The sequence below is a fragment of the Pseudophryne corroboree genome, chromosome 6, assembly GCF_028390025.1.
Source record: "Pseudophryne corroboree isolate aPseCor3 chromosome 6, aPseCor3.hap2, whole genome shotgun sequence".
Classification (NCBI taxonomy): domain Eukaryota; kingdom Metazoa; phylum Chordata; class Amphibia; order Anura; family Myobatrachidae; genus Pseudophryne; species Pseudophryne corroboree.
In genome coordinates this window covers 423,385,996-423,407,846 of record NC_086449.1, presented here as the reverse complement: position 1 = coordinate 423,407,846, position 21,851 = coordinate 423,385,996, and the positions used below count along the sequence as shown (strand labels likewise).

At 42.3% G+C, this 21,851-nt stretch overlaps 2 protein-coding genes across 11 annotated transcripts in view; one reads left to right on the top strand and one right to left on the bottom strand.

The window, feature by feature from the left end:
- CCDC146 (coiled-coil domain containing 146) overlaps nucleotides 1-7,662 on the top strand; it is a 387,500-nt gene extending 379,838 nt beyond the window's left edge. For all 7 annotated transcript variants that reach the window (XM_063926987.1, XM_063926984.1, XM_063926988.1 and 4 more), the window contains 2 exons: nucleotides 5,220-5,468; nucleotides 7,161-7,662. In XM_063926987.1, coding sequence (XP_063783057.1) covers nucleotides 5,220-5,468; nucleotides 7,161-7,364 — 453 coding nt within the window. In that variant the 3' untranslated portion in view covers nucleotides 7,365-7,662. The remainder of the gene's footprint in view (nucleotides 1-5,219; nucleotides 5,469-7,160) is intronic.
- GSAP (gamma-secretase activating protein) overlaps nucleotides 6,886-21,851 on the bottom strand; it is a 233,463-nt gene continuing 218,497 nt past the window's right edge. For 3 of the 4 annotated variants that reach the window (XM_063926993.1, XM_063926992.1, XM_063926990.1), the window contains 6 exons: nucleotides 17,191-17,288; nucleotides 15,944-16,063; nucleotides 15,602-15,663; nucleotides 12,821-12,925; nucleotides 12,330-12,426; nucleotides 6,886-9,977 (listed from right to left, as the gene is read on the bottom strand). In XM_063926993.1, the coding sequence (XP_063783063.1) occupies nucleotides 9,880-9,977; nucleotides 12,330-12,426; nucleotides 12,821-12,925; nucleotides 15,602-15,663; nucleotides 15,944-16,063; nucleotides 17,191-17,288 (580 nt within the window). In that variant the 3' untranslated portion in view covers nucleotides 6,886-9,879. The remainder of the gene's footprint in view (nucleotides 9,978-12,329; nucleotides 12,427-12,820; nucleotides 12,926-15,601; nucleotides 15,664-15,943; nucleotides 16,064-17,190; nucleotides 17,289-21,851) is intronic. The other variant, XM_063926991.1, reaches the window with a different exon arrangement.

Here is a 21,851-nt window from a genome sequence, read left to right as displayed (position 1 = left end):
ACTTTCAAACCTTTATCCAATTCTGCTTGAAGGAAATCCAAAATCCTGGATACTTTAAAAGATCTTGGATTCAAACTTTTTCCAGTACACCAATGAATATAGGCTTGCCATATTCTATGATACACACGAGCTGAAGAAGGCTTTCTTGCTCTAAGCATAGTTTGAATTACTTGTTTTGAAAATCCTCTAGCTTCTAAGATAGAGGTTTCAACAGCCACGCCGTCAAAGACAGACGATCCAGATGACTGTGGCAACAAGGACCCTGCATTAGCAGATCTGGACATTGAGGGGAGCAGTATTGGTGCTTCCACAGACATTCTCAGTAGATCTGTGTACCAGTGCCTTCTTGGCCAAGCTGGAGCTATTAGAATTATGGCTCCCTTTGCTTGCTTTATTTTTCTCACTACTCTGGGTAACAGAGATATTGGAGGGAACAGATATGCCAGATGAAATTTCCATTCTACTGACAGCGCGTCTACAAGGACTGCTCCGGGATCCTTTGTTCTTGATCCGTACCGTGGAACTTTGTTGTTTAGACGAGACGCCATGAGATCTATCTCTGGTAGACCCCATCTGTTCACTAGTGTCTGAAACACTTCTGGGTGTAATGCCCATTCGGTTTCCTGAATGGTGTGTCGACTGAGAAAATCCGCTTCCCAGTTCAGAACACCTGGGCAAACACTGCTGACAATGCTGGGAGATGGAGCTCTGCCCATCTTAGAATGGGCGTTACTTCCTCCATCAATCTTTTGCTGTGAGTTCCTCCTTGATGATTGAGGTATGCTACTGCTGTCGCATTGTCTGAGCGAATCTGGACCGGTCTTCCTTGCAGACTGTCCTTTGCCTGAGCTAGAGCCATATAAATGGCCCTTATTTCCAACAGATTTATCGGCAGGCGACTTTCCCTTGCGGTCCATTTTCCCTGGAACCAAAGGCTTCCGAGTACCGCACCCCAGCCTTGCAGACTGGCATCTGTTGTCAGGACTTGCCATTCTTTTATCCAAAAGGGTCTCCCCGTGTTTAAATGGTCTGTCTGTAGCCACCACGCTAGAGACCTTTTTACGTTTACTGGAAACTTTATCATCTGCTTTTTATCGTCTGATGATTTCCGTTCCATTTGGTCAGAATAAGGTGCTGCAATGGTCTGAAGTGGAATTGTGCATATTCCACCATGTCGAAGGTGGATACCATCAGACCCAACAGTCGCATTGCTGCATGGACTGACATTGTCTGGGCGTGCAACGCTTCCTGAGCCATGACCTGCACCTTGAATATCTTTTTCTCTGGTAAGAGAACTTTCTGTAAGTCTGAATCCAATATGGCCCCCAAATGAACCATCCGCTGTGACGGATTCAGAGACGACTTTATCCAATTTATGAGCCACCCGTGTCTCTGTAAACAAACTATTGTCTGTTGAAGATGGCTCAAAAGTAAATCCTGCGAATGTGCTAGGATTAACAGGTCGTCGAGGTATGGGAATATTCTTATCCCCTGTTTGCGCAGACTAGCTGCCATAACCACCATAATTTTGGTAAACACCCTGGATGCTGTTGCTAGCCCGAAGGGCAAAGCTTGGAACTGAAAATGTTCCTGGAGGATGGCAAACCTGAGGTAACACTGATGAGACAGTGCTATAGGCACATGTAGGTAAGCATCCCGTACATCCAGAGATACCATGTAATCTCCCGGTTCCATAGCCAACATTATGGAGCGTAACGTCTCCATGTGGAACCTTGGGATCCAAATGTATTTGTTCAACATTTTCAGATTGAAATTTGGCTTCTGGATCAGAAATAGATTGGAGTAAAACCCCTGTCCCCTCTGTGATGGCGGTACTGGGACAATCACACCTGACTGCAGTAATTTTTGGACTGCTTCTTGCAGGGCATTGGCCTTTGACTCTATACGAGACGGGCTGGTGCAAAAAAAATCTTTGAGGAGGCTGCCTCTTGAATGGGAACCCATACCCCTGAGATACCACCTTCTGCACCCAAGCATCTGTCCATATGTGTGCAAAATGAAGGAGTCGCCCCCCAACGCTGGAATCCTCCAGGCGGAGGCCCGTCTCTTCAGACTGATGGTTTCTGTTCAGGCTTGGAAGCTGGTTTTTTGCTAGCCCACTGCTTCCTACCCCTGGCTTTGAACTGGGGTTGCTTAGACTCCTCTTTAGCTTTCGCTTTGCCAGCGAAATGAGCGAAACTTTGAACCCTTAGACTTAGGGTTATAAGTAGCTGGAAATCTGACCTTCTTTGATTCAGCCTCTGATTCTAGGATATCAGATGATGGTTTCCCAAACAATATATTACCAATGAAAGGCAATGCTTCCAATTCTTTCTTGGATTCCGCATCTGCCTTCCAGGTACGTAGCCAAACTGCTCTGCGAGCGGCTACTGTCAAGGCTGAAGCTTTAGAAGCAACTGTACCATTATCAATTGCTGCTTCTTTCAAGTATTGGGCAGATTGTCTTAAACGGCTTAAATGATACTCTTGCTAGCTATTAGGAGAAGAGATGTCATTCTCTAGTTCCTCTATCCATTCGCCCATTGCCTTTGCTACCCAGGCCGAAGCCATAGCAGTTCTTACCACTGCTCCTACTAGAGAAAATAAATTTTTCAAGAAGCTATCTACCCTTCTGTCTGTGACATCATTTAGTGAGGTAGAGGACAGTGGTAAAGCAGATTTATGCACAAGTCGCAGTACATGTGCATCTACTTTTGGAGGAACTTCTCTTTTCGAACAATCCGCAGCTGGAAATGGATAATAAGAATTCCATCTTTTCGGAATCTTATATTTCTTACTGGGCGTCGCCCAAGACTCATCCATCATTTCCGTCAGCTCATCTGACGCTGGGAATTCAGTTTTAACTGATTTTGTTCGTTTAAACACAGGTGCTTTAGATTTTAACACTGTCTTGGCTGGCTCTTCCAAAGAGAGAACAGCCTTCACAGCGTCAATAAGTTCAGCTACATCCTCTGAACTAAAACTCTGCGACTGATCATCATACGGAGTATTTGAATATACTGTATCATCATCTGTTGTATCATTTTGTGTAGTCTGCCACATAGACGCATCTGTCTTAGTCTTACCTGTCCCTTGGTTGCTTGTAGAGGCTACTAAACCAAGCCGTAGGAAGGGAGCTGCATGTATGGGTTAATAGTGTAACCTAACCCTTGAGGTGGTGCTACCGGAGTTAACCTGTCCGCTATTGAAGATAAAGTCTTTGCGAACATATTCCATGGTGGCTCTGTTGGTGGTTGAACTAACTCCTGTTTTTTACTTTGCTGAAAAGCAAAACAGTTCGCACACGACCCCTCATAAGTGACCAATTGGTCGATACCAATTAACCCTGTCTTACAAGATAAGCATGTTAGGGATGTAGGAGTGCTTGATAAATTCTCCTCGTCACTTTTGCCGCTCACAGACATGGTAATAATCTGTTAATGACTACACAATTTGTGACTGAAAATCACCTATATATGAGTATATAGAAGTGAGATCAATCTGACCACAGCCGTGCACCTGAATTGAGGGTCAGAACAGGACTGACAACATAGAAAAGTCAGCACACATACTAGCAGTCAGTCACATGTTAAGGTATAAGACATTGTCATATGAGAATACAACCCTCATAACAATTTACAAGTAAGTATGAAAATTGTACAACTGGTTCTTTTTCAACATAACATGCAGAAAACACAGTAATATACAGATCTCATATGCAATATGTACTAAAAATTAACAATTCATACTAACAAGTAGAGAGAATTTTTTGTACTGTATACTCTTCCTCCGTAGAGCAGGATACAGGGAGACTCACCACACTTCCATATCCAAGCAAATGCGCTCGTAAGACGCTGAGTGCATTCAGACGCTACTGATGTACACTACCGCTCCTGATAACGGATAATGGACACAGTCGCTCCTGACGGACACGGACGCTCAGCGACTTCCACGTGTATGCAGACGCTAAGGCCTGCGACTCGGTCTAGGCGGGATCTCTAGTGTACACAACCGCAGCGTCTAAGCTGCGACCGAGTACCCTCGTGGTAGCGTCTGAGACGGAAGTGAGGTCATTCAGTTCATGGACGGGAGACACGCGGAAACTGGTCATGAACTCGGAGGAGGGGCGGCCAGGAGAGCGTCTGAATCCCCCTGTTGACTTAAACTCTAAGGATCACGGCATCTACCTAGTCATGGCGCCTATGATCCCTAGAGCGTAGCGCTGTCGCACTCGAGATGTTCGGCGCATCAACACACTGTTTGTAGTCTCCACCAATACAGTGTAGCTGTGTCCAGACCCCTCTAGTAAGAGGAAATCCATAGACTTACCTTCTCCCCATGCTCCGGCCACAGCCTGGTTACGTCTGCTGGACCTGCTAGAACATCCGACACACACGCCTGTCGAGACAGCACTGTACCGCGAAGGTAAGCGTTGTTGCGACCCGGTGGGGAGTTGTTGGAGCGACTCTTTCCAGTATGCGTTTAAGACGCTGTTAAGAAAAGTCGCTCAAAAAACATAGTAAGTCTATAAAAATAACATAATAAAAGCTTCTGGCTGCTTTATTCACAGCAGCCCTGTGACCATGCGGCTTCCTGCCGCACCAAGCAAAAAACTGATTTGACTGAGTCAGTGGGCGGGACTATATGGGGCAGCCCCGATGCATCCTGGGAGGCCAGAAAGCTCGTGACCGTGTTGGTGCCATTTCCGCTGTCTCTCAACCATATCCCAATGTTATCCTGTGGATAATCCTGTGGACCCAGCCAGAGAAAATGCAGCATATGGGAACCGAAAGCTGCCCCTGGGCCATCAGGTTAGGCTGACATTCTATCATGTCGCAACATCATCCTTGTACACATGATAAATATCAACCTAACATACCCACACCCAGCTTTATTTTCGCACTGTTATTTAGATTCAAGCTTGGACACAACCCTCTAAAATCTAAATCTTGCTGCAGATTTTACATCTCCTCCGTCCCCCACCAGTAGTGCAACATGGTTTTACCAAGGTACAAAGTTAAAAGTTTATTTTACTTTATTCCCAACTTAGAATCAGGCCCAAGATGTCACAACATATTTAATAGAAAGAAGCAATTCTAAAGACACGTTAATGCAAAATTTCTATCTCTGATATTTAGTAAGTGTAACACTAAGAACAATAAGTGTTTAGCTTCAGATACTGCCATTTTATCTCATACTTTGTATCATTATTTTGGTAGATGAATGAACTACAAAAGACAATTAAAGACACGACTCGTAAAATGATGTCCCGCATTGCAGAGCTGTCCATGCAGCAAGCCAGCTGCATAAAGCTGCAGCAAGAAGTGAGAGATCGAGAGAAATTTGTGGAGACTTGTTACACCAGGATGGAGCAGGGGCTCCCACCCAGTGAGGAAAGTGAACAAGATTGGAAACGCTTGCTGCGCCAGGCACATAGAAACCGAATAGAGAAAGAGGAAAAGGCTAGGGTAAGGTTTTCATAACGCTGTAGCGTGGATATATCAGAATGCCACTATAAAGATAACATATAGAGATGAATGTTACGTTACCAGGCTGTATTTTATACGGCTATATATTTAACCATACTACAAAACTGGACCTATCATAGAGCTAGTTACACACCAGGTTATCCATTCTGAAGCATTCCAGCTGGCAGGTCACATTTGAATCATGCAGATTTTGCAGAATGTAGCTTGAGATTAAGTAATGTGAAGTACAGGTCCAGCGTTTTCCTCTGTTCTCCTCACCTTGATCAGCTGTGTGCGCGATAATGACATGAGTAAGAATTTTGCCCCCTGCTTTTTTAAGCTACACATGCACGCCACACCAATTTCCACCAGTAGCGACAATCCATGTTACTTACATACTGATACAATGCAGGGGAACTAACACACGCTTTAGGTTACACTTGCTTCACGTTGCTTTTGTATTACCCTGTTAATACACATTGCCGCAAAGGAAACGGAGTGTTAAATAATTATTTCTCAAATTCATATTTGTCCTATTTTAATGGGTTCATACATTTACTTGTGTGAAAAGCATATGTGGCAGGTGTGAACAAACCCTTATTTCGTGTCATGCTGCTGCGTCCTTACTAATAATTCTGTCGGCAACATGAACATATAGGTGTCTATTCAATTGATATCGGATCCTTTCCGACGGAAAGGATCAGACATTTCATTATTCAATTTGTGGCCAAAACCTACAGTTTTAGCCATTCCCGACAATGCAAAACCGATTTTTTTTTTAAATCTGAATGACATTGTCAGAAGCGGGACTAAAACCTTGTGGATTTGGTCGCGAATCCGACAAAACATATGAATCCGCGGCCGATCCACATGTTTTCCGACAAGTCAGAATTTGTGACTTGTCGGATAAACAGTAGTTTGACTGAATAGGTCGAATCTGGGTTCGCCCTTAAATTGTCAGAAACTGACGTTTTTCCAAAAAGTTGGGAATTCCAGCTTGAATTGAACAGAGTCCATAGTATTCTTTACACTTAGGAGTAAAAGCCAGTTAGAAAGTAATTTTGAACCTAGAAAAACGATGATATTCTGAATGAGAGGAGCAAATGTAAAATGGGTGGAGACATTTATTTGGGAGGCGGCTCATCCTAGGCCAACGCTAAACTGCAATGCAATACAAAGCTGTTCATCATATTTGTGCTAAATGTTAATAGCAGCCGGTATTTTATCTACATTCGAAAATAAAATTGCATTTGCAAACATCATGGTCTTTCTGAAGTACTATGCTGGTACCAACAAGAGAAGTCCTTCAAGTGCTTTGAGTCAATGAGCAGTTGAAACTTCAAATGAAATGTATACAAAACAAATTAAACAAGATAGGAATCATTCATTTATATAGAAATGTAAACCACAAAACTAGTAAACTTTATGATGAGTTTTATTTTTAAACATGGAAATTGTTTTTCATGATTAGACCTTTGAGTATACAAAACTTTCCCTATAACACAATATACATAATACAAAATACATAATTGCCTTAATTCATGATGATTCATATTTTAAGTATTTACATTATGTCATAGAATATCTCGGTGACATGGGTATTCTAGGTTGCATTCACAGACATGCTGCTATTTAAAATTGTAATAACTCATAAAATTGATAGCTTGCTCATTTTACCCTCATCCTTTGCAGATTGGAGAAGATGAGGATCAGCACACATTGCCAAATGGTATTTACACCACAGCTGAACAACGTCCCAACGCATACATACCAGAAGGCGATACGGCTCTTCCTCTTCCCCGGCCTTATGGGGGTTTAGCGCCTTTTAAACCCAGTGAACCTGGCTCAAACATGAGGCACATAAGAAGGCCACTGATTAAACCAATCGAAATATAACAATGGCTTTCAATAGTATAAAATGAATTTGCTATAAGAACATTTAAAATGTCTAATGAAACGGTTGACTCAAGCCATGGATGCTGCTTTGTAGCTACTTATATAGCAAGTCACATGGCTTCTAACAGCTTAACAATGGGAACCAACTGGATGAAGTCAATTTTACCTGCTTAAGCAATGTTGTAGCCACGACATTGACAGGAATATTGTCATGTTGTCAGTTATAAATATAAAAAAAGATAGTACTATTTTTCAATCTGAATGCAACTATATTCAAATAAAACGTATATTTAGTAAACAGGCTAATGTGTATGTTTATTATGGCTTAGAATTTTTTACTAACCAACCTAATGTAAATGTATGATCTATATAACATGAATATGTATTTCATGTTGTACAGAATACTTTCCAACCATAGACTATGTGTCCCATTTTTAAACTAAGGGTCAGATTAAACAATGGGTGATATTCTTGTTATCACTCGTTACGAATGATAGTGATGCTCCAGCCAATCAGCTCCTGTAATTTTTGAAGCACATGACCGTTAGGAGCTGATTGGCTGGAGCACCAGTTATCATATGCAATGAGTGATATCAAGAATATTGTTAAATCTGCCCCTAAACCTCTTATATGTTTCCCTGCTAAATAGCCCTATTTCTTTATAAATAGCATAAAGGTAAAAAAACAACACATTTCTGATACATGGGTAAAGGTCTAGAGTTAACAAGAGAGATGGTTCTACATACAGTACAGGAAAAAATTGTTACATTCACATACAACATCCATGCAATTTCCCTACTGTTAACAATGCAAGTGGCACGCATTGTAACATCACAGCAAATCTGTTTTCTGTACATGAATACTTCTAGAACTGCATCTGCATATTTCCACGTCACATCACGTGTTATTTTCCTGCATGGTGGTTAAGGCACATTTTATTTTTAACGACTTCGTGTATATATATATATATATATATATATATATATATATATGTTAATCTCTCATGCTTATTATTCATGTTAAATACACCGAGACCTACTCTCCCTGGGACTTTATACAAAATAATGTTACTAGGTGCTAATGGGGAATAATCTTTGAAAACGTGACTGCAGAAAACAGCTGCTTGCACATACCAAGTACAATAACACTTATTTTTCTATGGGTGGTATGGAGCAAGCCTAAACTGTGGTATACAGATTTACCCACACAGATGGAGACGGAGGTGTCATAATAACCCCCTCCCTCCCATATTCAGTGTGTTATTTTTGGACAATGGCACATGTGCAGAAGACAGAGTCTGGACTGAGCCAGAACCTTCTATCAACTGCGCCAGCTTCATCTTTCCAAAAATATTCCATGAAAGATGGCGTCAGCAAAAGATAGGAGGGACACATGCTGCATGCGTACTGTTTTGAGTGCAGGGTGTTCCGTATGAGCTCCACACTGCCCAGGGATCCATGTGCAGCACACATCCTACACCCACTGTAGATATACGCCAGGAGATGGAGAGTCAACACTACCTTACAGATTTATTTGGCAAAATCAAGTTGGTAATATACATCTTAAGCATACAATCCTATTTATTACAGGAAATATAAAAGGTTTTGTTAACCAAACAGGTTTATTTCAGATTAAAAAAATAAAGGGAAGTGGTATTTCCTAATGGTGTTTTGGTGGGGAAGTACGCATAAACGCCTCTGCAATCATCCTACATCAACATTACAAAACCTCTAATAAAGAGAAGTGTGACACAGTACAGATACCACCCACGTGAACATACGCAACACTGGGAGAAATTTTTTTATTTCAAAAGTATAATAATATGGGCTACACAATGTAGCACTGACTAACCGAGAACTCAACCCGGCAGCTGTTTGATGGAAACGCAACCAACATCAGGAAATCTTGGATCCAGGAGGACTGAACAGTGTGCACGCTTGTAGAACCTGACATTATTACAGGGCTACTGGTGAAAGCCACGTCATCTAGTATAAAACCTTTAGGCACTGGATGAGCAGGCCTTTCACAGACATTTATTGAATAAATCACTAATCATCATATTCTTATAAAATTACACATTACAACTATTACTTGCACATCTAGTAGACATGTATTGTGTTAAAACCATAGTAAGAGGATAGCACACCTGGAAACATTTTCAGAGTAACAGTATTTGCCATTTTATATTTAAATACTAATTTCCTATGAGGAATACATAAAATGTTATGGACCACTTGGACAATTCCGGTTTCAACTTTCTGATTAAAACAAAGGTCTTGCCAATATAAGTGATACATAAAAATCACCTAGAAAAGAACATACAAAAGATGATGAGATGCCTGACCTCAATAGCAATTATAGCAGGCATAGAAAGAAGTAAGCAACCTTGAAATGACTGAATTCAATACTGCATACACAATATAATTTCACAAAACAATATGGCCATGTCTTCTTAAAATGTATGAAAGACAAATGTAATTACAAAGTTACATAAATAAAAGAAAATGTCCCATTTTTAACATTTTTGTAGATTAAGAAGAACAGAGGTTTGTTTTAAGGCAATTTCCTCCAGAAACGCAGCATCTATGTTATCTTCCTCAAAGGGGTTTAACGCTGGAATAGCAGAGAAGAGAAAGTCAAAAATGATGGTGCAGGTAAACTCAGTAAATTACTGAATGCACAAGGACAAGAATCACAGAGTCCTTGTGTACTCACTGTGGCTATGATTTTCTGTAAAAATACAAACAATGCCACATACTGTACCTGAACCTGTACTTCACTTCTTAAGATAAAAGCTCAGTTGTATTAGAGGTAATGCACAATAGGAGGTATCCCATTAGCCACGATAACCCGTTTTCGCATGAAAATAACGGACTTTTACCGCAAATCGTGAAACACTCTATCCAATCAACTGAGACAACTTTTCCCATAATTTTACCACAAATTCCACTTCACCTACTCTGAGCAGGTGGTCAACTTGGGAAAAATCCCTATTTTAAGGCAAAAAAATTCAGAATGTGGTTCAGAACTCCCCCCCTTCTCTAACGACTGATTAGGCAGTTAGAAGTCTTAATTTATTTTTAATTGCCAAATAATGACATGTCAGTTTTGGAGTGAAAAGGTGCAAAGTGATGGAATTTGGGGTTCAAAGTATAAAATAGGTATATTGTGGTGCTTTATGAGTGGGACAACTGTTTTTGACTTGCAGGTGGCAGTAGTCCCATAAAATGATTCAAATAAAAACTTATACCCATTTTATGTACCCAAAATTCAATTTGAGCACTTATTTTGCTTAAAAAAAAAAAACCAACTTGCTTTTATAATATTTTTCCATTAAAAGAACATGCATTTAACAGCCATTTGAACCAATGTAAGTACCCCAAATACATTTAATATGACCTATAAAACACTTTTACACTATTGTCCTATGTTAGTTTAGCATTTCTTGAGGTACAGGCTTAAGTCACTATTTTCACCCTGATTTTTTTTTTGCCCAAGTCCCATTTTTGCACATTTGGAATAGGACAGGGTTAAAAACAGGATCGTGCACTCCCGTAAAAAATTGCTGTGATTCTGCGACTAATTGGATACCGCCAAATGTTTGATGATCAAAACATTTTACATATACATAACTAAATAGGTGACTTCTTTTATACCATTAACTAACATTTATATATGCATGATGTTGGAAGAAAAAAAGTGTTCAAAGCAGTCATAAGAGGTAGAATTGGATTTCCTGTATTATTTTCTGCAATATTACATTTTCTGATGGACTATCCTAACTACAGCCAACCAAAGGTTAGTTACAGTATCTGGTGTCCATAGATCAAGGTATCTGGTCAGGGCCGGATTATTAGTGGGGCGGCGCGCTGTCCCTGCATGCTGCAGCGTCCGGGTAAGACGCCACTGCAGTGTATGTGTATGTGTGTGCTGTGTTGGGGGGGGGGGGGTGCACTCAGGGATTCACATCACTGTTACTAATGTGGGCCCCCACAACTTCATCCAGCCCTGTATCTGGTCTTAATCCAACCCTGTATCTGGTAGATCCCCAACAGTTTTGAACATTGGCAGCTGAACCCTGTTGCCCCCTCTGGTAGTGTGTTGTCAATGGAAAGCAAAGCGAGTCCAGCACAATCAGCCACAATCCCCATATATCTGACTAACTGATCTTTCTTCAGACCAGCAATGTGTGGTCCAGGTCGAAGCAGTGACTGGCAGGATAGCCACTGGAAGTCCTTTATGTGGTTGTCCAGGTAAGTAACCTTTGTGGACTGGGTTATGTAGTTAGGATAGTCAACTCAAAGGTGGAATGAAACGACAGTTCTATCTTGTGGATAAGCATAAATAATCAGCCACAGAGATCACTGAGAGCTACAGAGTCAGATTTATTTTATGAATGTTGGGGGGAGTGCTTTAGGCGAGGGATACGTGGGGGTAAATTTACTAAAATGTGAGTTCTATTTAAGATGGGATGTCACCCATAGCAACCAATCAGATTCCACTTCTCATTTATCTAGCACCTTCTAGAAGATAATACCTGGAATCTGATTGGTTGCTATGGGCAACATCCCATGTTAAATAGAACTCCCATCTTAGTAAATTTACCCCGTGGTGTACTACTTCACCCTTGTTGGCACCTCTGCTATGCAACGATGTCAGACACTTCATTACTGGCACATTCTGCATGTGGATGATTGGGATTACACATGTTTTTAAGAACATTTAAACTGTAGTACTCTCATCTTACATTTCTATTAATATTTATGTTTTGGTGTCTGGATACTGTAAAAATATAAAATAGTGAAACTCTTATTTTGATAGTGTCTTATGTCTGACTTCAACTTTAATTTTCACTGGGTAATTTGATTAAAAATGGCATAGTAAGGAAACTTCTGAACATAAATGACAGATTGAAAGACCAAGGTGTTATGCTGATAAAGGGGGAAAAATATTAATCACACTTACCTCTGTCTTCCACTTCTGATAGCATCAGTATCAAATAATTCAGAGGCAGAAAGTTTATATACAGTGGAGACCGGCCAGTCACTGACTGACTAATAACCTGCATAGTAATAGAATATTACACAACTGAAACGTTTCTTCGTGAGAATATGTCACATATCTATGAACCCAAGTGGTGACTTGTAGACTAAACTTCTCACAAGAATCTGAATATACAGTAAAAATTCTATATATTGCATCATGTTATATACTCTGCCTACATACTGTAGCTGACCAGAAATCATATCACAAACCAGCTCCAGCTATCATGTCACCATTCACTTCTGTATCATACACATAGCAAATTACATATAATAAAGACTAAACAACATGTTAGAGAAGCATTATTAATATTGTATATCAAACAAAAAGGTTAAGGATTGCCGTACATTAAATAAATATATATTGTATGGCATTGCACCTCATGTGCACATAATAGATGTCAGTATACTCGCCTCTCTTCTGTGAAGCCTGAACAGCAGCTTTTTCACATACTTCATAGCAATATAATTATTGCTGCTGGCATGGTCCCACAGGTGATGGACTTTTTCACAAATATTCTGGATAACAGAAATATAATGATAAATGTGGCAATGTCCTCTTGTATCCTGAGTACAGGCGGGTCCACTCAACACTTTCATTGTAGAACTTCCTGACACTAAGTAGGTTTATATGATAAAACAGGATATCCTGTAGCCTTACGTTACATGCTGTTTCCACTCTGGCACCAAATCATGGGAAATATCACTACACAACTGGTCTACACTGCATATACCACTGCAATTTTTGTAATGAACTAAAAGGAACACTTTACACCAGTTCTCCCAACTCCCGTCCTGCATGTTTTCCATACTTCACTCTAGAGTAGGAGTGGTCAAAATATGGCCCGCGAACTGATCCTACCCGGCCCGCTGCCTTCCACCAGCATGCTATGGCAAGCGGCCCGACAGGCTGAGCTGCTTGTCATTGCACTGCAGTACTTCTGAAGCTGCCGGTGCCGCTGAGGAAATCCTAGTCGCTGGTCTTGCGGTCGCATCACGTCAGCCTGCCAGCATTATAACAGGCGGTGCAGTGTTGGGGGTAGGCCAGACCGTGGATGCGAGCGGCACATCACACAGCAAGAAGGAGGGATGTCTGAATACACAGCGCCTGTAAGGTAGAACTAGATCTATTTTTAAACAGCACTCTAGTCTGGTAATTTTGTCAAGGGGAACTTAGGGGGTTGGTAATTTTGTCCAAGGGGGGAAAAGAAGGGGGGGCTGGTAACTTTGCCCAAGGAGCATGAGGGGGTGGGGACTAGTAACTTTGTCCAGAGAGCACGGGAACTATCCAGGGAGGGAGAGGAGCTGATACTATTATTGATAACAGTATAATACTGGATGTGGTTTCTTTGTTTTCAGCACTGTTTTGTTTTGGTGTTTGGTATTTTTAAATTACTGGCTTATAGTGATTTTTATACATTTATATTTATTTTTGCCTGTCCCCATTCTAAGTATGCGAAAAACTTAGCACATCTCTCCCATAATGCGGAAGAGGAGGGGGAGGTGGGGGGAGGGGGGGAATGGGGCCCTCCGATATTCACTGGAAAGTGTTCAGTGGCCCCCCAGCTGAAATAATTGCCCACCCCTGCTCTAGAGTATAGGCAATTTCATTAATTGCTGGCATTTTAGTTTAATTACTTCACTTGTGATTCTGTGAGGAGACCTGGAAAACATGAGCAGTTGGGGACTCTAAGGACTGGAGTTGGGAAACACATTTTTCATACTGTATATTGTGTAAAGCAGTACTGTATTATAATTATTGAAGTACATTAAAGGAATTGTGCACTTAGCCCATCTAACCTTCCTGGTTATGTGAGGAGAAACTATAAATGATACCCCTTTCAGACTGACAAATATTTCCCGGGTTTTTGCACATGAACGCGCATCAACCTGGGAAATTGCTCAGTGTGAAAGGGTACAGGAACAATGGGGGTCATTCCGAGTTGTTCGCTCGTTATTTTTTTCTCGCAACGGAGCGATTAGTCGCTAATGCGCATGCGCAATGTCCGCAGTGCGACTGCGCCAAGTAAATTTGCTATGCAGTTAGGTATTTTACTCACGCCATTACAAGGTTTTTTCTTCGTTCTGGTGATCGTAATGTGATTGACAGGAAGTGGGTGTTTCTGGGCGGAAATTGGCCGTTTTATGGGTGTGTGCGAAAAAACGCTACCGTTTCTGGGAAAAACGCGGGAGTGGCTGGAGAAACGGGGGAGTGTCTGGGCGAACGCTGGGTGTGTTTGTGACGTCAAACCAGGAACGAAACTGACTGAACTGATCGCAGATGCCGAGTAAGTGTGGAGCTACTCAGAAACTGCTAAGAAGTGTCTATTCGCAATTCTGCTAATCTTTCGTTCGCAATTTTTATAAGCTAAGATTCACTCCCAGTAGGCGGCGGCTTAGCGTGTGCAAAGTTGCTAAAAGCAGCTTGCGAGCGAACAACTCGGAATGACCCCCAATATCCCAGGACGAACATCCCGGCATTTCATCCCAGGTCTCGACCAGGGTTGAATCTGGGATCGTCCCGGGATGCAGTGTAGTGTGAATGGACCCTACCCGGTATTCAGTACACAGGACTGTTAAAAGGCCTCTCATTGGAGCTTTCTTGGGCTCAGAAAAGATGATGTCATCATCCAGAGCCTGGAGAAGAGTCCTGGAAGCGGAGGAGACAGGCAATATCGCTACCTGGACTGATCAGGAGATCAGAGAGCTGCTCAGCATAAGGGGGAGGAGGAAATAAAGAGACAGATAACAGGCACAGTGAAGGATGCTATTATTTATAAAAACATAGCAAAGCTGCTTGAAGCCAGAGGAATTATCCGTACACAACAGCAAGTTGTTAATAAAATGAAGACTCTGAAAAAGCAGTTCTTGAAGGTGCTATGTGAGCCAGAAAAATATGTATTTGCAGGGATATCCCGGGATCAGTGTAAAACGGGGTTGTCCTGGGTCGATCCCAGGTATAAGTGCAGTGTGAAAAGGTTAATTCTCGGGTTGTGTCCCGGTATGCGTCCGGGAACACATTCCCGCGTGTGACTCGGCTCTGTCAGTATGAAAGGGGTATCATATATATGGAACTGTAGATACTAGAATGCATGTTATTAGTACAGCTGTGCTGATAAGAAAACACTTCCTCCATTTGGTTTACATACGGTGTACATATATGTTCACTTTAATAAAACTGCTGACTTATCCTACCTCTGGAAGACGTATAATGATGCTACACTTGAGTTTTTCATTTTCTTCACTATCATCCAGCTCTGTAAAATAACAAACAAACATCAGTACTTAGAAATGGACATACATATCATACAAGCTTTTGGAATGTGCAGATAAATGACACCTTCTTAAATTTGGGCATATGTCAAGCCTGCAGGAACAATGTTTCTATGCAATGTTTCATTGCATGTACCTAAATAAACGTTACAGTGTACTATGTAACTACTAATCACATATGGCCTCACAAATCCTTGTTTCAAGCAAAGAGAAATGGAGTCAGGAAGGATAAACAGTGTCTGGAATGTTGAAGAGACATTTTACCTTTCAGGAGTTTAATAACAAATGCTTCCGTCAGTGGCAGAGCTCCATTGTCTATGTAGTGGAGGAAATTTCCTAGTGGGAGGCACCGCACAGCTAGAACCAGATGAAGCGTCTGAAAACCTACAGTAACACAAACAGGATTCATTTAAAATATCCAAACTATTGGAAGTTTTAGTATTTCCTGACACACAGGCGTATAAACCTGGTCCTATAGTTTAGTGTCCAGCAGAGATAATGCACCGTAACTTGGTAGGCCTGAGCAGGAAGCAGATTGTATTTATGCTGAAGTGAACATGTACTGTATACTGTATAGAATAAGCCAAAAGCATACAAACTTAAAGCATTACAGGAACTTATATAAGCACGGCCAGGCAGCTAATACATAGCAGAAGGCAACACTCCAGAGGAGATTCAATTAACGAGAAAATGGCGCTTCCATTCTACGGTTTGAATTTATTTTTAGATTTGATTCACACACAAAACTGTATCCATTTAAAAAGGTCTAAAGTCAATAGGTCGACATGCATTAGGCCGACAGGCACAAAAGGTCGACATGTAAAAGGTAGACAGTACAAAATGTCAGCATGTTCCAAAAGTCAACATGACAATGTGTTACTGTAACCTTCTCTGTATTACCAACACCCCCCCCCCCCCCCCACTATATGACAAAGCGCCAACAGTCCTCCCACACTTGTATTATGTACACTGTTCTGACTGCATTCTGAAGAGTTAAAAAGCTGTGTATGCAATCATATTAGTTATGTGACCTCACTAGCCGTGTCCCTGAATACTATTAACCAATTCACATAGTGCCTATCCGACCAGCAAGTTTTCCAAGTAGTCATTCTATCTGCTGTGTTACATGACCCTCCTATAATGGAGATTACGCCAGTTATTTCTTGAGTATATATATATATTATGCTGATGAAGCAAACCCAGCCTTTTATGTGGAAATAATGTCTGAACGTGCTCTCTGGATCTATATGTCAAGAGATAGTAAATGACAAGCACTAGTGACTTTTTCAACTGTATATCTGCTCCTCTTAACATGTTATAAAATGTTCTTTATACATAGTTAGAGATGCCATTAACTGAAAAGGAAAAATAGAGGTAAGGATGGGGGTACAATGGGCAATAAGTAAACCTCATTACTCTATGGGAGAAGACAATCACATGGATAAGAAGGAGAGAGCAGCATCATGTGCATCCTACCTACAGACGAGTGCCCCATCTATGGCGTAACTTACCAGGAGGTAGGGGCATGCACATTCTGCTTGTAGCTTCTGAAATTCGGCACATGACATGAAATGCAAAATACTCTGACGTCTTTCCGCTCCCATCCCTGCTAGAAGAGCATAAAGGTGGCAGTTATATCACACACATACTTACAGCATTACATCGGCTGACACTAGGTAACACTGGCAGCACCTTACCCCAATAAATAAATGTCAAATGTTTTATTTTGCTAGAGGACTTAAATCAAACCTTCAACAGGTGTCCATTTATTATGTCTCACACAATACGGGCACTGGGTATCTTACTGGGCCATGCCAAAACCATCTTAAAAGGATATCTTCTTGTAGGAGTAATGTTTCTCAAATAACCTTTCCCCACACGGGTGTGACATATTTTGTTGACATTAATAATGTCGACATGTAGACACAGACCACGTCGACATGTATTGTGCCCATACTGATGAAATGTTGGCATGATTAGAAAGCTGACAAAACATCCGGGTGGTCTTGTGGTGACATACCTGGTACGGTGCTTCCGGTGTTAAGAATGGCTAACCTCTAACCCTCCCCCCTAGTGCCTAAACCTAACCCACCTCTGGTGGTCTGTGCAGAATGCAAACAACTTCAATGTTGACATTTCAACTTTGTTAACATCACTCCTGACGACATTCTGGGGTTGACGTTGTAAATGTGAACATCATCATGACTACATTCCCCCCAAACCTCTCTCAGTAGTTGAGGCAATCGCCAATAAATGAAAATGGAGAGGTATCTGAAAGATCTATTAGCAGGAATGATTATGAATATCTGATGCCTACAGTTTAATTTAGTACTGGATACATCTTTAACCCGCCATCGCTTATAACTGCTGACAGGTAGTTCCCAAATATAAAACACAGGTGGTCATACTAGTAAGTGGGAAGGGACTAGTACTTAGAAAATATTGCTCTAAACTACTTTAATCATTTGCATGGCATGGTCACATCACATGTGACCACACCAAGCTGGCCTTTCCCTGGCATGGTTGCATTTGATGTGACCAGTCATAAACACTCACTCAGAGGGACCTGCCAGCTCTCCTGCACTGGCCGCGGCTCTGCCCCAGTATATCCCAATCACCGCTGACTACAGTGATCGGGCATCCCTGTAGCACCACCTGGCAGCTGCAAAACAGCCAAGTCTGAAACCCTCCCCGATCACTGAAACTAACCAACGCAGCTCCGCCCTCCCTCCTGCCTCCTCGCTCTGTTCCAATCACTGCAGCCAGCATCACCCCCTCCTGCTGCACTCCCCCTCTTCTGATCACTGTTGTCAGTAGTGATCGGGCAGCTCAGCACCAACACCCCCCCCCCCCCCCCCCTCAGCATTAATCGGAATGTTCTGGTGTTGATAATCCAATGTTTGAAAAAATTATTTATATATATTTTCCAATAAAATCGTTGTGGATAAATTTGAATACATGTGTTTCACTTATAGAAAGAAACAAAACAAAACATTTTCAGAGCGGTTTTCAGAAAAGAAAATTACCAGTTAAGTGGTTAAGGAGTGATTTTTTTTTTACAAAAAAATTTAAGTTTTTATTAGATTTTTAAGACAAAAATCAGAGAAATGGGATACAGAAAAAGAAAAGAGGAAGGGGACGAGATGGGAGCACACATTGAGATATACATTGTACATAAAGAACAGAAGAAAGCAGACACAGTACTGCGACTGACAGCTTAGAACACACTTTATACTGTAATGGCATTTGTCCAATAAAAGTAAAATCAGGTCAATTCCAGAAGGAAAATTAAATGATAGGTTTCTGAAGGGAAGCAGGCGACAAGTCTATCTGTCATTGAAACTGAAAGAATTAAGCTCTAGTGTCAGTCTACCTCACGGGGGTAACAAACAAAAAGGACAGTGTTATATACATTCTAAGTTTTAGTAAGCCAGTACTCATTCCATGAGAACCATCTAATCCATGGGTTGGAGTCGGAGGAGGAGTATTGACATCCCGCCGTTTCATTTTCATAGTGGGAGTGAACTTTTTGTTCAATTTGGGTGATAGTCGGAATGTGAGGGGATCGTCAATGTTGTGCAATCAGGGATTTAGTAGTGATTAGGATGTGGCCCATTATATATCTATCATTGTTAGGTAAGTCACCTCGCTACAGATGGATCAATGCCAGCATCGTGTCTGGGGCGACCGAGATGTTTAATACTTTAGAGATTAAAGCAAAAACTAAGAGCTATAAGTGGGAGACTGTGGGGCATGTCCAAAAGATATGTAAGAGAGAACCCACACAACCACAGTTACGCCAACAGAGGTTTGGTTGAGATAGACAGATTTTATGGAGTAATACCGGCGTAAGATATAAACGACGTAGCAATTTAAAAAAAAATTCCAAGTGGGGTATACATTTGGATAATCGAAAACAAGTCTTAAAGATTGTACGCCAATCATCTTCAGTCATAGATATGGAAAGGTCACTCTCCCATTTCAATATGTATGGAAATTTGATAAATTCCTGAGGCTCAATCAAGAGAGTGTACCACCATGTGATTCCACCTTTACTATCAACCCAGTGTCAGGAATCGACTCACCAAGCTGACATCCGTCCGCCGTTGCGGACTCCGACCTGGCTCCCTGCGGTCACCTGTCGTCCGTGTCCCTGCCTCTGGACGCCATCACGGGCCTGGGAGCGCTCCTGAGACAGCAGGCGTGTAGCACGCCGCGTTCCCGCTAGGCCGCGGCATGGGCGCCGCCATGACAGTTCACAACAACCAGCATACAGCGGCCAATCCGGTGCTTGGCCGCACCCACTTTCCCTCACTCATCCAATGCCTGTGCACCAAGGGGTACATAAGAGACTGCAGGATCAGTCTGCAGGCATCCTGGACTTTGTGTCACTCCTGCGACCCATGTGAAAGGATCTGTACCTGTTCCTTCCGTGTTCCTGGCTCTCTACTGAAAGACTTGTACTCCTGGTTACTCTGCACAGCTCCGTGGAACTTCAAGGCCCAGCAATACCTGCAACTTCAAACAGGCTTCACACTCATCACCACCTTGTGTGCTTCAGCCTTGCAGTTGAGACTGACTCCAGGTGTGTTCCATTCCTCCACCTGTGATACAGCTTGCTGCTGTCAGTGCTTCATCACCTGCACTGTGGATAGTCAGACTCCTGCCTCTGCTACCAGGTTTGCCATTCAACACCTTTCTGCCAAAGTTTCCTGATTTAAACCTGCACTGGTTTCCAAACCAGAATCATCTTTACAAGCACCTGTTCTTCTGTTTATCATATTACCGGTTATTATTTCTCCAGTCATCTGTCATCCTGTTGCCATAGACTTTCAGCTATTACGCTGTGTGATTGACATTTCCATTTGTTATTATTATTTCTGCTGCCATTCTGTTTATATCATCTGCTAATAAATATCATTGCGCTCATGCGCAGGAACGTTATCCAGCCTCCTCGTTTTCTCCCAGCTACCTCCACTGACCCACTAGCGCCCCCTCCGGGGACACAGCCAAAACACAATCTGACAGTAAGTCCAGGATCGATGGACTCGGATGGTGGACGGAGTGTGGGGTCAGAGGCCTTGCAAAATCTGGTCTCCCGTCTGGATGGTCAAGAGGCTGCGCAGCAGCAGATGTTTCAATTCCTGCAAGGGATGTCCTCCCGGATAGATACACTACAGCAATCCCTGCCTAGTGTACTCACTCCTACTGTTCCTGTTACTCCAGCACCTGCCAGTGCTGTGAGTTCCTCTATGCCGGCTGCATCAGCTCCAGTGTCACGTCTGCACCTGCCCGTGCCAAGCAAGTATGATGGCAGTCCAAAGTTATGTCGCGGGTTTCTCAACCAATGTGAAATCCAGTTTGAGTTGTTGCCTCATAATTTCCCCACGCCAAGATCCAAGGTTGCCTACATCATCTCCTTACTTTCTGGATCTGCTCTGAGCTGGGTGTCTCCTCTGTGGGAACGTGCTGACCCTCTGATTAACAACTACACAGACTTCGTGTCAACCTTCAGACGGATCTTTGACGAGCCTGGTCGTGCAACATCAGCTTCCGCTGACCTGATTCAACTTCGTCAAGGTACCCGTAGCATGGGACAATATGTCATTCAGTTCCAGACGTTGGCCGCAGAGATTCAGTGGAATAATCAGGCCCTGGTAGCAGCTTTCTGGCATGGACTTTCTGACCGGATCAAAGATGAACTGGCGACCCGCGACCTTCCTGTACAATTGTCTGAATTGATTTCCTTATGCATTAAGTTGGACTCTCGCATCCGCGAACGCAATAATGAACGCGCTCGGAGTGAGCCACGCAGATCAAGGATGATACCTTCAGTACAGTTCCAGTCTCCTTCTTCTGACGAGCCTATGCAGGTAAATAGGTCCCGCCTAACTCCTGAAGAGCGGGCAAGAAGAATGCGTGAGAGACTCTGTCTGTACTGTGCGGCTGCGGGCCATCAGATTAACTCCTGCACAGTGCGTTCGGGAAACGCCAGATCCTGACTTGTAAAGGAGGAGTCAAGTTGGGATCTTTTAGTCAAGCTCCTTCTAATCAAGACCTTATCCTTCCTGTGACGTTAGAGACTTCAGTTGGGCTCCAGTCCGCATCAGCATTAGTGGACTGTGGAGCTGCAGGTAACTTCATCACCCAAGCTGCGGTAAATAAATTTTGC